General features: G+C 37.3%; 1 protein-coding gene across 1 annotated transcript; it reads left to right on the plus strand.

Annotated features, from left to right (window-relative positions):
- Positions 1-3,930: 3,930 nt before the first annotated feature.
- LOC131437062 (cuticle protein 18.6-like) lies at positions 3,931-4,372 on the plus strand. The gene is made up of 2 exons (XM_058606116.1): positions 3,931-3,995; positions 4,071-4,372. Exons 1-2 carry the CDS (start codon positions 3,981-3,983, stop codon positions 4,296-4,298), a joined length of 243 nt encoding a protein of 80 aa, XP_058462099.1. The 5' UTR covers positions 3,931-3,980; the 3' UTR covers positions 4,299-4,372.
- The last annotated feature ends 13,499 nt before the right edge of the window (positions 4,373-17,871 follow it).

Raw genomic sequence — 17,871 nt, forward strand, 5'->3', positions numbered from 1 at the left:
TTTGCTTACTTACTTTTTGGAATATAACAAAACTACAACAAAAAAACGTGCTTAATCCACCTAGCAGTGAAATAATACTGTTTTACCTTTCTCATATAGGAAGGCTATGCAATCGCTGTGAAAACCAACTTCTGTTTGTTTGAAGCTAGTTTCGAACCTAGTTTTAACGTTGTTGAAACTGATAATCGAGTCATCAGTTTGGTTTTTATATCAGGTTTGCTCAAACCCCCGTTGCTAAGTGCGAAATCAATACAGTTTCGTGAAAAGTGTCTGTTTGGTGAAACTATCCTGGGTCAGTTTCGGTTTTCTTAAGCGAAAACGACATAAGAAGCCACTTAAAGGTATTGAAATTCTTTAGCCAGGCGAAAACTGTACCGAACTGTAATGATGAACAAAATGTGATGACAAAAACCCGGGCTCGCAAGTTGTATCGTGAATATTTGACGAAACTTTCCTGCGTCATAATGGACGTTGAAACTTATGACTGGAAGACTTAAGGTGACCGTGGACAGAAGCCAAGGAAAATAAATGTAAAAGTATTGGTGAAACAATACTTTTTCATATAGTAATAGTATTTGTGAGTAGAGAGAAACGGAATACAGGTGCAAGAACAAAATGTAAACATTGAAACTATTCAAATCACCTAGCAGAACAGAGTGGACTTATCTCATCTTCATGCTCATTCTGGAGTTAACAAATTGCAATCATGCGACCAAAAGAATTGTACCAAAGAAGATAGTTTACTGTTTGCCTTCACTTGGTTCTTGGCATTTTTCTTACTTTACAAAGAAAAAAGGAAGCTGTTACATTAATGGATTAAGCGACGACGATTAAGTATAGTAACACGAAATCAGAACAAACTCTGTTGCAATGGCTTTTTATATTAATTATAATTTTTTAATATGAAGCTCCCATATTAAACAAATACAAACCAACAAATTCTACATTTTCCTTTTTATCGACAACATCATCGTTTTCGGACAGGAAAGCAACTTCACCCAGAAAACAGTCAAGTGGCACTTGACGAGAGGGCTTGATGACAAATCGGCTATTTGCTCTGAAAAGATTTATCATGCAAATTTGACGATATAATTTCGTATATTGACGAAAATATTTTAGAACTTTATCTATTGGTACCAAATTATTGGATCCAGTACAGTTTCTAAATTCCGTGGTATTGTTTTGAACCGGCACATCTGGCAGTTCTTCCACTGTTTGAACTGATGAGTCCCGCACATACTCACTACCCAAAACACACTCTATCAACGTATTCCATCTATTTTGCTATTGACTTTCGCGAATGAGCGCTGCTTGCCTCTTCTTAGATGGACGAGGCATTTTGAAAAGATTGCAATACTGTTGAACTGTTTGTTCATTTTTTGCATTCCATAGCGACGGTAAATAAGACAACAGGGTTGCGAATAACTTGGAGGGGAAGCAATGTTTGAAATGGAAATAAGGGAAATGTTATAGTTTTTTTTTAACATTGAAGTTTTAGATGGTGACGTACGAAAGTAGTTTTGATCCGTAGTTTTAACTATATCAATATGCGACTAATTGAAAATAATGCCATTTTTAGTGCATTGCAAGGTTTTTTTTTTCTCTAATTATGTATGGCAACACTGCTAATATAAAAGGATGATATTACCAATACTAAAGCAGGCCGTAAACTTTTTATCGTGGATTTTTGGAAAACTTTCAAAACCAGAACTGTGTGTTATTCAAAGGTTTTATAATAAAATGTTTAGATTAGAGGATAAGTTTACCGGTGAAGAACAACTCAAAAGTGTTTCATAAAGCTTACTTATGCCACAGAGCAGCAGTTGAAATCGTGAGGTGAGTGAAAAATAATAACATTCTAAGAAGAAACCTTCTAATGAAGGTCCGAAAAAGTTTTGCACAAATAATTCTTCCGAGTTGATAGTTTATCGTAAACATATATCAATACGATGATACGATGATTATGTCACCAAATTGCAGTAGCAATTCTACGCAACATATTTACCCCTACGCGTAGAAAAAATGTGTTTCATGGTTTGTTTACATGAAGAGCATGGCAAAATAGCGGAAGGTGGAGTGGGATGGTAGGTGGTTTCTTGGTTGCCATTTGTGGCTCGCTTCCATGGTCACCTTAAGGTAGCTTCTCGGAATGTCTTTTTATACTGTCATGCAACGGAACTGCGTAGAAGAACATTTCATGAGCTTGAGCTTGAGCGACCACCCCTGTTTGCTACTCTACTTTTTATATGATCCGACCTGGGATTGGTAAATCATCCTTCAATGTACATCTTCTGGTAATCCCAGAATTCATTGATAAGTACCGGCGCCGGCCAGGCCCGAACGTAGATCGTCTAAGGAATGGGAAGGGATGTTAGTCCAACACTTGTTGTTACTAGAGGCCGTATATACTACTGCGCACTCCACAAGTGTCACGGGAGAAGGATATTTATTAGTAAAAATTTCATTATTGGTAGTATTCGCGCGCTACTCAGTATGTTCCGGTTTCAAGATGTTCAGATGCACCACTAAACTCACTGACTTCCCGAGTGAACGTTTCAACAATATCCTATATTAAAGTCCCGGGAAGTCTTGATTCACAGCTCTTATTCGCGGAAACTGAAGAAAAAATTGCAATACTATCGTTTTAACAATAAAAACTTCCCTATTTTTGCCTTTCTCATATAGAAAGGTTATGCAATCACTGTGAAAACCGACTTTTGAACCGAGGCCCGGAGGGCCGAGTGTCATATACCTTTCGACTCAGTTCGTCGAGTACGCAAAATTTCTGTGTGTGTATGTGTGTGTGTATGTGCGTATGTGTTCGTAACGTGTTTTTGCACTAACTTTTTTCAGAGATGGCTGAACCGATTTCCACAAACTTAGATTTAAATGAAAGGTCTTGTGGTCTCATACAAAATTCCTGAATATTATTTGGATCAGACTTTCGGTTCCGGAGCTATGGGGTAAAATGTGCAAAAAAATGAAAATATGTTTTATAACTTTTCTCATAGATGGCGCGACCGACTTCCACAAACTTGGATTCAAATGAAAGGTCCTGTGGTCCCATACGTAATTCTTGAATTGGGATATTTTTTCAAAGTCTCAGAAAGTCGATTGAAAAAAAATTAATTTTTTCGAGATGACACTAAATCTCGACGTTTCATGCAATTCTAAAACATTTGGCATCAATTTTTTTCCGATATCGCCTAATCATGTACCCATATATTTTGTATTTCATAGGTTCGGATTGTGCTTGAAGTAATCCCTCATCATCCTTGCGTTCATGGAGTTGCGTGGGTCTCCTTGAACGAATTTACCACACGGGACACGATAACACTAGATCTTGAAGTTTGATGCATTTCTAAGACATTTCGTAAAGGACGAATTTTGAATTTTAAAAGGTTCGTTGCACTATCAGGAATCATAATCCACTAAAAGAACGTAAAAACAAGACTTTTCTTTGCATGGAAAAAAGACAGGACAAATCACGGTATAGTCTCATAAATTATACATTTGATCATCCCTAGCTTAATCGTTATGCCGGCACAAGTGTCGTACCTTCATAAGAAAAGGTACGATTTGTGTGTACCTACCCGATACTATAGTTCACGCACAATTTAGTCTGGTCGTGTAACTGTGTCTTGGTTGTATGCTAATTCCGATCCCAATTGATAGGCAACCAATTGTGGATTGCATAACCGCCCCCGTCTCAGCGGTACAAATCGACCTTGATGAGGTCGTTTCAGCACAATCCCATGCATGGATAAGTCCAAACATCCTTGTCAGCTGTCAATCACCGCGTGAAACGTGTGAACATATTTTCCGATTCTTAATTCTAATCGTTGGCAGAATTTTGAATTCTTACAACCCACAAGAATGACCAAGGGCAGCGCCCCTGGAAAGGTATAAATAGCAAATGTTTGACTTGAAGAAAACACAGTTTCAATTTCCAATCGATCAACAAACATCAGTCAGTCAAAATGTTCGCCAAAATTGTAAGTATGAAAGTGCCCGTAAGTCACCCAATGCTAACGTGTGTGTGTGTGCGTGTTTTTTTTCATCTTTACTAGATCTTCCTCTGCGTCGTGGCCTTTGCTTGCGTTTCGGCAAAGCCTCAGTTCCCACTGGCCTACTCGGCCCCACTGGTAGCTAGTCCTTCGGTGTCCTTCTCTTCTCCCTATGCCGCCGCATACACAGCTCCAGTTGCTGCAGCCTATACCGCCGCTTCCGCTCCACTAACGGCTGCCTATACCAGCTATCCGTATCCGTATGCAGCCTATAACTCGGTTTTCCTGTAAAAATATTTGCTACCTGGCACGAACTGATGGATAGAACGGTTTACTTTTGAATAATAAAGAATTTGTTTAACGAAGCAATTGGTCATTCTGTTTCCGGTTTTTTTCGTATAAAAAGAAAGCACAATTCTCCGAGGCAGGACAATTCTCAGAGGCCTACATGCGTCAACTCATGCGACCTTAGATCTCATATAATTTTTATCTTTCTCATATACAATCACTGAACAATTCCAGAAATTAATAGTAGAGAAAGTGACAGAATCTAACGGGTGGCAACTAAAATTTTGGAATTTCTTTCTCAGGCTGTCAAAAAAAGACAAACATACTTGGAGAAGATCTGATTTAATGAAAATAAAAATACATTGTTCATTGTTGAAAAAGAAATTAGTGAACATTTGAAAACGGTCCTTAATCGGATGTTCGGCGAAGCTTCCGTTTGATGTCGAAACAGGAGCGTGGTACGGCCTTCATGTCAACTTTGCGAATGCATCTCTTGATTCTACCAATCAACTGTTAGCAATTCGTGGCTCTCCAGTTATTTTTGTACACCAAGGAGCTCAAAACCCCGAAGAAATTTTCGATTAGGCGACACTGAGGTAGATTTATCGGGTTGTGGTTTTTGGGTACAAATGGGAACGACGGGGTATTCATGAACGATTGTGGTTTTTGGCGCAATGCGATGACGCTTTATCCGGCCAAAACACGTATTGTCCATCAGCATGATGTTTTTGAAAAAACGGGATCAAAACTTTCTACAAACATTCGTTCTGGTACACATCTTGATTGATTGCCAATCCAGATGGCTTGAACCATGGCTTAGAAATGCCTTTCTCGGAAATGACAATGTACAGCATCACTTTCTGTTTAAACTTATGTTTAAACTTATGTTTTATGTTCGGAGGTACAGTAGAACTATCCGTTGAATAGTATCGATCGTTTGCGGGAATCTGCGTCTTCGAAAGAGGGAAGTAACTTTCGTCGTCCAAAACAAAACTTTTTCCGGAAAAATTTTTAATCAATTAGCGGCATTGGGAATTCAGCGTTGAAATCTGTGCGTCAGTGTATTCCAGGGCTCGTGTCTTCTTTCGGTACTTTGTTCCGAGTCTTTTCAACGTTTTGCAGATGTACTGGTGAGAACAGTTGAACTTTTTTGCGGCATCCCTTTGACTCAGTGAATCCTTGTTGTTGAAGGCACGAGAAAGAGAACGAAGTCCTTTTGCGTCCATAATTTTGGCTGGTCTTCCACTACCTTCCTTACGAGCAGTTGTTGGGCATCTTAGGATATTGTAAACTGTCGAAGCCGAAACATTTTTGCTTTTAAAATGTTGTACCGTATACTATTTGCCGAGATTTCTGTGCAGTTCGTAGAACTGTACAATGCGCTCGTGAAATACTTCTTTTTTTCCATAAATACGTTTATTTCATAGGCAATATACATAAGTTTTTCTTCGCGGTGGCATCCAGAATACATAGTACTTTAAACCTAATACATTTCGAATATCATATTAGTATGTTGGTATTCATTAGTTAATCTAAACACTGTTTTTATCAAGCGAGTTGCTATTATAAATTACACCAAATGAAATACATTTATTTTGTACATAATCTTATAACTATTTCAGGTTTGTTTGTATCAGTTCATCACTTTTATTTAATATAAGATAGCGGGCTATTGGTTGAACTCATGGAAGAGAAAACAGTCTAACATAAAATGAAATTTAAATTGGAACTCCAACGGACTTAATGAAATAATAAAGAAATTTCATGTAAGGAACGTCACGACAAGCAAGAATGTCGCGAACTGGGACATTGGATAGTCTACCTTGGGTACGCAAGGAATTTATAAGTTGAGATCTGACATCACGAAACTCCACGCATGTCCAAACAACATGGTCAATATCGCGGTAACCTTCGCCACAAGCACAATGATTAGTCTCGGAAAGTCCAATTTGAAGGAGATGTGCATCTAACGTGTAGTGATTGGACATGAGTCTGGACATCACACGAATGAAATCTCTACTCACATCCAGTCCCCTGAACCATGCCTTTGTCGATATTTTCGGAATAATTGAGTGCATCCACCGACCCAGATCATCTTTATCCCAAGAAGCTTGCCAGCTGGCAAGTGTTCTTTGGTGAGACGCGCTATAGAATTCGTTAAAAGCAATCGGTCTCTAATAAATTTCACCCTCAATAGCATCACATTTGGCTAAAATATCGGCTCTTTCATTGCCTGGAATGGAGCAATGAGCCGGGACCCAAACTATTGTGATTTGATAATTATTATTCAATATGACGTTCAGACACTGTTTTATTTTTCCCAAGAAAAAAGGTTCAGGTTTTTGCCAGCAGCGTTTGAGCGATTGCACTCAGACTATCTGTGAAAAGAAAATAATGGTTTGGAGATAATGTGACGATTATACTCAAACTATAATGAACTGCTGCTAACTCTGCTATATAAACAGATGCAGGTTCTTGAAGCCTAAATGAGGCCGAAACATTATTGATGAACATACCAAACCCTGTCGCTTCTTCAATTCGCGATCCGTCTGTGTAAAACATTTTCTCGGAGTCAATATGCCTGAACTTACTTGTAAATATTTTTGGGATTTCCAACGAGCGTAGGTGTTCCGGGATTCCACGCACTTCGCGCTGCATGGATGTGTCGAAAAATAAAGATGAGTCAGGGACATTTAGGAGGCTGACACGGATAGGAATATATCTTGAAGGGTTGATTTCCTGTTACATATGGTTAAAATATACTGTCATGAATCTTGTTTGAGATTGAAGCTCAACTAGCCTTTTGAAGTTATTAATAACCAGTGGATTCAGTACCTCACATCTTATTAGCAGTCGCGATGAAAGCTCCCAAAAACGATTTTTCAATGGAAGAACTCCCGCCAGAACCGGCTCGAAAAAAGGAGTCCTCTTTTGACGCTATCCATGAAGTAATCCATTTTTCCAACTCTTCGAAGGATTGAAAATGTTGATCTGTCAGGCCGTGTGCCATCGAACGGAATAGGTGGAAGTCAGAAGGAGCGACATCTGGGGAATACGGCGAGTGGGGCAAGATTTCCCATTTCAGCGTTTCCAGGTACTTTTTGACCGCTTTTGCGACGTGAGGCCGAGCAGTATCGTGTTGAAGGATGACTTCATCATGTCGCTCTTGATATTGTGGCCGCTTTTATTTTAGCGCGCGACTAAGGCGCATCAGTTGCGTTCGGTAGCGATCTCCTGTGATGGTTTCACCCGGTTATAAGAGATCGTAGTAAATCGCACCGAGCTGATCCAACCAAACACAAATCATAACCTAGGCACCGTGAATATTCGGTTTTGCTTTCGACGAAGTAGCATGCCCGGGCTTTTTTCGAATCTTCATTAAGCAATGCTTCTAGTAGTTCATCTTTGAAGGTTTTTCTCTCTTCCACCACCATGTTTGTTATCGACATCGAAATCACCATTTTTAAAACGTTGAAACCACTCCCGACACGTCCTTTTACTCAGAACAGCATCACCGTAAGTTTCTGAAAGCATTCAATGCGCTTCAGTTGAATTTTTTTCGAATTGTAACAGAAAAGTAAAACTTCCCGCAAATGGCGAGAATTGGGCACATAAACAGACATTTTCGAGCGTTGAATAATACGAAAATAAGAACAACTGTCACTGAAACGGCGATGACAGTTCTTTAGGCACTGTACACACTCACTTTAAAGGCATTATCATCTATGTATTTTGACCAGCCTCAGCCGGTACAGCCACCTATCGGAAAACGGTGGAAGCAAAGTTGTACACCTGATATATGAAACTACACGGAACCACCTGCGATCCCATTTCAACCAAAATTTTAGTTGATTTTCTGAATTCGATTGGTTAAAATTTGGTACAACTAATCGATTGTTGTTTTAACTAAACTGTCATTTTTGTTTTTCGATTAGCAAAAACGATGGTTGAAACAACTAATTTAACTGTTTGGAAAAAATGCTGTCAATTAGTGAGGACACATACCTTTCAATTTCAACAAATATTTTAGTTGAAATAACTGGTGTTGTTATTGAAACAAAATTCTGTTAGTTGAAAAATAAATCGGTTTTATTTGTTTTAGACATTGCAAATAGTTGAATCAATTCGAACAATGTTATTGATTTGCGAAAATTTTAGTCAATTTATATGAGCTCGGGTGCATCAACCGCTGGGAATTGGAATTTTGCGACGGCAATTAAACGCGCCATTCAATCGCAGCGCATGAACATCATCATCGGTATCAAACAGCTGGAGGTTAAACAGTCTGCTGGAAGTAAATCAATGATCGAATTTGAAGCATAAAATTTTTGCGCATACCTGAAAGATTACGAGATGATCATTCATTAATATTTTCTAATTTGTCACCAAATCTTTTTCATCTTAAACAAGGTTAACTTTATCATAACACCGCTGTTAGATCAACACTTGTTATCATGAATTTCTCAAATCGAATGCACACAATTTCACTAAACGCTTTAACCATCGATGTTGTATTCATTGACATTTTGAAGCGACGCGAACAGATTTCAACTAAAAAAGTTGTTGATTTTGCATTGCAATTATTGTTTTGCTTTCAACTGTCTCCGGCATTTGACAGCATTCAAAACAACATATTTTTCAACTACTTGAATATATGCTAATCAAAAACCATATTGGTTGAATCAAAAATAAATTAGTTAAATCAACTATCGCAAAAATCAAAAACTGCGATATCGCAATTTTATGATCGAAGGGTTCTCCGTGTAGGGGCCTCCGGGCCAGGCTTCCCAAATGTACCGCCGTGCGACATTATTATTGAGGCTGTCTTGCTACTCTTTCCATGACAGCCTTGTGATAGGTTTCATCACGACAGCCCTTAGACAAATAGTTCTGTACAGCCAACGTTGCCGTCATTCACTTCGTTCGACAGTTCATTCCATCTCAAGACATTTTGTCATGGTCCACGACAGCCGAAGAAGCATGAAGTTCTCGCTGTTGTGACAGTAAACTTCGGGTATCAGTTACTGCGTTGTTTCTGTCGAGAGCAAAATATTACTCTCCCTTGACCAGGTCTGCGACAGTAGCCGGTGCGGTTCAAATTTGTTGCTCTTGGTTTGCTATGAAGATTCGAGGCAAGCATGTGGGTTTTAGTTTTGCCTTTGGTGATTGCTTTGCGCAGCGGTTGATCATTGCGCATAGCAATCACCGTTGGTAGGGCATTGATAACAATATAATTGATAATTAATAATATACGAAACTACTAATACGAAATGGATTGAAGAACGGACTTTGGTTTAAATGAATAGTTAATTTTTATATTTTGGTCGATCTTCTATGAATCGATCGATCAATGAAATTCTATAGAAAGAAAAGTTTGTTTTCAAGAAATTATATTCATAATTAAAGAGCTGAGACAGTTCGGCGTGCTCGTTTCAGGCAGTTTACGTTCGGTTTGTGGGCTGTAACATTCATAGTGTAGGCGCGTACTGATCAAAGGCGCGATCGTTTCTTATATTTACAAGAGTGTATAAGTCAATTGAATCAGATTTTAGATGTAAACGGTGAATGAATGTTTGTAGCAAAAGATTTATTCAAATTAAAGGTTCTGTATTCGATACTAGTTAGCGTGATTCTGAATAGCATTCAACTTTGCGGTCGACTTGTAAGTCTACGGGACTATTGCATGGTCAGTGTTGCAATACTACGGACACTAAGAATCTTTCCAAGTCAGAACTGAAACATACAAAATCTGGCTCGTTAAGTTTGTTATATGTACATTGAACCGGAATTACCAATGCAAAAATCATTTAGAAACTTATTTGCAGGTACCGTACAACAAAGCTTTGAATGCAAAAACTGAATGAAAAATTGCGGTTCTTCCAAAAAAACATGTTTCCAAGCGTGGAATGCAGCATGGTTGCCCGTAACAGATTCGAATGTTTATTTCGTTTTATTTAGAAAAAAGTTTTAGTTCACCAAGTTATTTAATAATGTCTTTCTTGAGTAATATGGTCTTAAGCTTTCCAGACATATTAAGTTATCTTCTATATATGAATAGTATAGTGTTTCTATTAACCTGGAATATATTCCAAAATACATATGTGCTGATAATCTGGAATTCATTTTCTTCCTGTTATGCATTGAATTATCTTATCTCTAGAAACGGCATATTAACTATTATATTATTTTGGTTATAGCTACCAGAAGTTCGCGACTTTTACACACGTTAAAGCTGTCACTTTACATTGGAAAATTTAAAACTCGGTTAAAGCGCATCTTTCATCAAGTAGAAGCTTGTGTTCAATATATTTTGAATTCTTTAGCTTAATGTCGTTGTTTACCACAAAACTTGATATAAAAGTAACTGAGGCCCAAATTTATAGCTGCAGTTAAAAGGACAATTTCATGTAAACTTTAAGAAGTATCTTAATCATTTCCTCTATGTGCTTTTACGCTCAATCCAATTTTGGAAATGTAGATGTTGCAATCACGAGCCGCACGCAGAAGAAGATGCGGTGCCTTGAAATTTCAAACAGCACATCCAATTTCTATGCGCTTGCTACAATTCTCGTACACATTTTTGGTTCTCTGTTTCAGTCGGCTCTCACGCCCTCACATTTCGATGCACTATAGATTTATCGTATTGAATTTCATTGCCGGTTCTGGTTGTGAAATTTGGGGATAAGTACGATTACCTATAAAGTACACCTATATTTCCAAAAATGGTAAGTAACAAAAACTACCTAAACATGAATTCAAGCTCAATTTGGTTTTGAAGAATCTTATATCTGCCATTGGAATTATAAAAATTTCATAGTGTATACATAGATTTTGATTTTGCCATAAAAAAAGGTTTTGAAATTACTTGAAAATTCGACTATTGAAAGTTGACATTCGACTAAGATAAGTTAAGCAATTCCTCCGTGTGTATGTATGTGTATTGTATGTGTCAAACAACGTCACTCAATTTCTCAGGCATGACTGCAACTATTTTCCCAAATCAGGCTGAAATGAAAAGGCTGCATAGGTTACTATTAAATTTAATTCGGATCCGACTTCAGTTACAAGTCTAAGAATGTCGAAAATTTTCGATTTAAATGTTTGTTCTATCGAAAATATGCAGTAATTTTTTGTGGGACCATAAGACCATTTGACCCTAAGATTGACAGTTTTGAGTCTAGTTTAGAACATTTTTTACGTTTACAATATTGAACACACTTTATCCCATAACTCCGGAACCGGAAGTCGGATCCGGATGAAATTCAGAAATTCCGTATGGGACCAGAAGACCTTTTATTTGAATATAAGTTTGTTAAAATTTGTCAAACTATCGCAGAGAAAAATGAGTGAGATTCATTTTGATATATATGACCACTATTTCCGGTGCTTCCGGAACTGGATACCGAGAACCAGGATAGCCGGATTCGGTTTGTTTACACACACTTCACCCTATAACTCCGGAATCGGATGTCGGATCCGGATGAAATTCAGGAATTCCGTTTGGGACCACGAGAACTTTCATTTGAATCTAAGTTTGTCAAAATCGGTTTAGCCATCTCCGAGAAAACCTAATCAGAATATTTGATACCCACACACACATACAAACGCGCACACACACACACACATACACACACACACACACACACACACACACACACACACACACACACACACACACACACACACACACACACACACACACACACACACACACACACACACACACACACACACACACACACACACAGACATTGCTCAGCTCGATAATCTGAGTCGAATGGTATATGAAACTTGGCCTGCCAGGCCAATTTTTACTAGTCGGTTTTTCAAATGATTGCATAACCTTTCTATATGAGAAAGACAAAAAAAGCTAATAATAGTTGCATCCGGTCGGCTGATAATATTTAGTCGGAAGCTATTCCAGATGTGAGATTACCAAAGCTTTACCATGTTTGTCATGCTCTAATGTCAATCAATCGATCTGTACTTTAGGGTGTCATTAAAAATCATTATTTCAATTTGCAATCTTCGGAAAGCTACAGTTGTTGGAAAAAGCGAAAGCCGCTTTTCTTCGCTCTCGTTAAATGTTTGTGAAAAGAACATTCTTGTTTCTTTTAGAAAACAAGCTAAATGAACTGACATTTATTTTTTGAATTTCCACTTAACATCAGCGGAGAAAACTGCTCTCGCGTTTTGCAACCTTGGCTGTTTTCCTATCATTGTAAACTGCCCCTTAAGTACCGCAAAAGGTGTCCCTTTGCGAGATTTTAGTATAATCCGACATGGTGAGTGAGTCCGATTCTGCTCAAATTTTGCATAACGACATTTTTGAGGAGCTTAATAATTTGAGCACTAACGTTTTACGGAACTAAAAACTATTCCTTTTTTATTTGCACCCTACTGTACATGAATATACGTTAGATTATTGTCCAATAACACGAATCACAGTTCCCATTGTCTACTATAAAGCAGTTTCCTTTTAATTTTCATTCACTTCAATATCCAACAATGGCCGAACGAGTGTTGTTGCTTGTTTTGTTCCAATTACTAACAGGTTTCCAAATCAGTTGGACTTTTGTGGAAGTAATTTTAGAATTTGACCGTATTGATACTGTATTCAGTGCGATTGGAGAATTCTCCAAGGTTCGAGTAACGAAATTCAACCGTACGACGCCAGTTCTTAATGGTACCTTTGACATAACAATAGATTTGGATAATACACTTGAGGTGATTCATATTTGTCTATCTCTAAAAACACTTTCAAAATGAACCTTTACAGGGAGGAATAACGTGTGCTAGAAGCGCCTTAGGAAATAACCAATTCAACATGCTTCCTTATAAACTTGCGTCGATGCCGCTTTGTGATTTTTTCAAATACAACTCACAGGACTATCAGCACTTTTTCACAAATAAAACTAACTTCGCTCAGATACCGCCGGAAGGATTGTGTCCTATTCCTAAAGGTTCTTATTGGGTCAAGCAGTTGACATTGGACCCATCAATCATACCTTCTGTTATTCCAGAAGGTTACTATCGATGTTATGTAGATATATACGCTATTTCCAATCATACTTTATTGCACCATCAAGCATTCTACAGCAGAATTCGGAAAGAACTCACAAGACCCAAAATATTTCAATAAACTATATATTTGATCAATCCTAGTTCAAGAATAGGTTCAGAACACACCGCCTGTAAACCATGCACCTCACCATCGGCATCTATGTTACGCGTCAGTCAAAGAGTTCCGATTGAGGAGCACTACAATTGTTCCAACGAGGCACCTGCTGCCTTTTATCCGGCCCCACGAAGCTGAAACCACAGATGACAGATATACATGTGTGAATTTCAAATTTGCCACACTGAAACCTCAATTTACGTGCTGAGTTCTGCGTAATACAAAGCATCATTCGAAAAACATTTTGTATTTTTTTTCGTGGAAAATTATTGAGAAATAAGCCGGTGAAGGAATATTTTTGAGGACACTTCTAAGAAATCATAATTTCCGGTGTCCACTGTATCTCATCACAGACCTATCAGAAGTTGTTTTGGCATTAAAAATGCCTTACTCTTCGCTGTACGGGGCCGGGGTCAATTAAAAGTTTCAAAAATAGCCGCCTAACCTTTTTCTGTCATAATTTTGAACGCTTATAACTCAGTAATTTGTTGATGAATTTATATAATTTAACTACCAATCAATTCAATCAATTGACCTATATGTTCAAGAGCCAATGACAGTCGCGGTGAATGATGTCAAACTTTCGTCCGATTTGCGCAGTATGAACTATAGCACAAAAGGAAATCTATAAATATATGCCCGAATACATTTCTGCTTTAGTTTTCCCATGGTTGCTAGCGAGGAAAGGTGAGTGGACGACAAAGCTGAAAGTTACACTTATTCGCTCGCTGGATAGTTGCTTTTGTATGTGTGCGGTGTGTTGATACCGTATTCACTGGTATTTAATACAAGATAGCTGTTTATTTCAATTCTACGGTAACTTGTAGACCAATTGAAAATTATCGGCGATAGATTTTTCGGACCTGATTTGAAGCGTTTGTAACTCGGTGTTTTATTGATGGATTGGTCTCATTTAACTTGGTTCGAAAGCTTCAATATTGTACGCCTCGAAATGTTTTAATTTGTCAACAGGTCGTTGCATACTGAAACCTCCATTCACATACGAGCAACACGGTGGCGCGCAAATAGATTCAGTATAAAGTTGTGTTATGATGATAATCATAGGTACTTCTTTTTCATTGAATTTGGCTGAACACAATGAACTATCTCTCACAATCCCTCAGACTCTGTTATTGAACTAAACCAAAATGGTGTAACCGGATTGAATAGTTAGAAATTGATTTAGTCTTGTAAAGCATAATATTTTGATATAATCTTGCTTCCATGAATCTTATAGAAGGGATCCAGACTAAGTGTAGCAAAAACATTGGAAATCATTATGCAGTATCAATTTGAACAAGCTGTTGTCCCACCAGGAAATGCTTCAAAAGATTCGGAACTTGGTGCAAATAAGTTTCACAGACTCACATATATTTGTATCATTTGAATCCTCACTAAACTCGGGTCATCGCCAGTTTCAGTTAAATTATCACTTATATCAGAACAACAAGTGGCTTTTCACTACATGCGTTGTAACTATGACAGTGTTCGTTCATGTATTAATAAAATTAAGTTACAATATAAATAAAATTAAGGAATTTGGTTGCGTATGCATTGGTTCCTTCATATGCAAAAAGTGAAAATCAAATAAAGTAACAAAATATGTCTGCGGACTGTGCACGGGCAAAATTCCGATTCTAGAAATAAGGAAAACGGGTCATGATTTGGGGAAAATAGTATATTTCCATGTTATGATAATACACCATGATCGAAAGTTCTCGGATCATGATCCATTTGGACTGAATTTAAGCGTAATACACTTGACGTTATTGGATATAACTCCAAGCGTGTTTCTGCTACGATGGTGATCTTTGCAACATAAATTCAGGCGTTATGTTTTAAAATATGAAGTTTTCAAATATGAATTAAATGTAATGGAGTGATGAACGTATTTTGTACGCGATTTTAATTAATGTCTCAAATGATGCACATTTGAATAACAAAACAGTGCACAGTGGGAAAAAAACCCGCAAAGAAATCGAGAACCATGGAAAAAGGCAACAAACAAGAGTGTTCCTAATGTAAAAAACGTGTTTAATCCACCTAGCAGTGAGATGATACCTATTTTTATCAATCCGCATGTGTTTTTTGCATGAATATTCTTCGGTGTTTAAGTTTTCATGACATTATTTTAATGACCCTCGTTTTAAGCGACAATTTGAGATTTTAATCACTCATTACTCTGTAATGTCGAAACTGCAAATCGGATCGAATTTGAATCTAGAAGTGTGATAATCGATTAAACATGCCATGATATGTAAGTTCCACTCTAGAGTTTACGGTAATTTAAGGTACTTCCAGAGCCGGTATTCAGGAACCAGCATAACCCAAACCGATTCGTATGGCCATATGACGAATAAATTACAACAGTTTTGAGTTCAACTTTGAAGCTTTTCGGGATTGTCATCTTCTATATCGGTTTGAATTTTAAAAATTCATCATCATGTAATTCGAGAACCGGAAGTCATAATTGGATAAAATAATTAATTTTTGTATATAAGTTTGTTTTAATTAAAATTTTTGTTTCTGAAATTTGATTAGGCTTTTTTTGAGAAAACGATTGAGCTTTGAGAAACGATTTTATACTGGAACCGGAATTCTAAAAGCGGTATGGCCGAAGTCAGATAAATTCACCTGAGTAGCTGTACACTTTACATTTGTTTCAAAACATTTGAAAATCAGTTAAGACATCTTTGAGATATCATAGCACGAATTAAATTTTTAGGTGCCTTCTGATCGACAACTGAATACCACTAAAACTGAAAAAAGTTAATTTTTTTATCGACTATCCAAATCTGCTAACCCGATAAACCTGATTAAATTATGTGGAATAGACATTTTCATACAATCCCCGAAACCGGAAGTTGGATCTGACTGAAAAGCAAGATGTTTTATAGAACTTTGAAACTTTTCATTTGAATCTTAGATGATTCTTAGATTTCATTTGCATCTTAGATCGGTTCAGCCATCTTCAAGAAAAATGAGTTACACAATTTTGATTTCGTTTCACATATCATCCTGTAGTTCCGAAACCAGAGGTCGGAACCAAACATAATGCAGGAACTTTGTTTGGGAGCATACGACTTTTCGTATGAATCTGAATTTGTAGAAAAGAAATTTTCCGAGAAAATTAATTGAAGTTATTTGTCACACACGCATTTGCTGATCTTGACGAACTGATTCGAATGGTATATGGATGTTATGTTGTTCCAGCATTTATTGCTGTAAGTAGTTTAAAATCAAAATAATTAAAAAAAATTCTGCCATCATCTGGTTTATATATGTCATATTCGAACGATTATGTTGCCAAAAACGAGCCGTGCCAAAATCGGTCCGAGGCTAAATGTCATGAAAAAGAATGCTGTACACAATCCTTTTGGTACTTAGAAACAATTGTATGTAATAGTATAAAAAATCGTGTTTTCCGTTGCTCCCATGCATTTCTTTGTCATACAGCGCTCAAAACTCCCACTGCTGGAATAGGGAGAAAAGTCGCTTATACAAAAATATCTATATCTCCGTTAAAAATGGACGGATTTTAACAATCTATGGCTTGTTGGATAGGTATTACCATGCGAAATCTAATTCTGAAAAACATATTCTGTTTTCAAGGTCAATTTGACATTGAACTTCGTATAACTCAAAAGGTAAACATCCGATCTCAAAATCATTCAATAGCGTTTTGGGTGACGGGGAGACCTTTCATTTGCGACTAGTTTGATGAAAATCGGTCCAGCCATCTCTGAGATCTCGACCTCTTAGTTGACAACACACATACGGACACACACACATACACACACACAGACATTTGCTCAGTTCGTCGAGCTGAATCGATTGGTATATGTCATTCGGCCCTCCGGGCCTCGGAAAAATTTTCGAAAGTTTGAGCGAATTCTATACCTATTTTTTATATATATAAACCTGTTTTAATCCACCTAGTGGTGTAATGATGCCTTTCTCATATCAATCATACTATCATTCCTATATAATACTGTGGTATTCTACAAAATTATTTTTCTTCGATTCTTAAAAGAAGAATCGAAATAGATTTGTTTGACCGTCTACTGATAAAAACTATCAATTGGAAAAGATTTGAGGTCGATTTAGAAAACTTTTTACGGTTTTTCGCTCTTTTCAGTGATGATATAAAATTTTTAACACACTTTACCCTATATTTCCGGATCCGGAAGTCGGATCCGGATAAAATTCAGGAATTACGTATGGGACCACAGGAACATTCATTTGAACCTAAGTTTGTGAAAATCGGTCGCGCCACCTATGAGAAAAGTTAGAACACATATTTTCATTTTTTTGCACATTTTACCCCATAAAGTTAGTGCAAAAAACGTTACATACACACATACGCACATACACACACACACAAACACACACATACAC

This window comes from Malaya genurostris, chromosome 3 (genome assembly GCF_030247185.1).
Source record: "Malaya genurostris strain Urasoe2022 chromosome 3, Malgen_1.1, whole genome shotgun sequence".
In the NCBI taxonomy this organism is placed as follows: domain Eukaryota; kingdom Metazoa; phylum Arthropoda; class Insecta; order Diptera; family Culicidae; genus Malaya; species Malaya genurostris.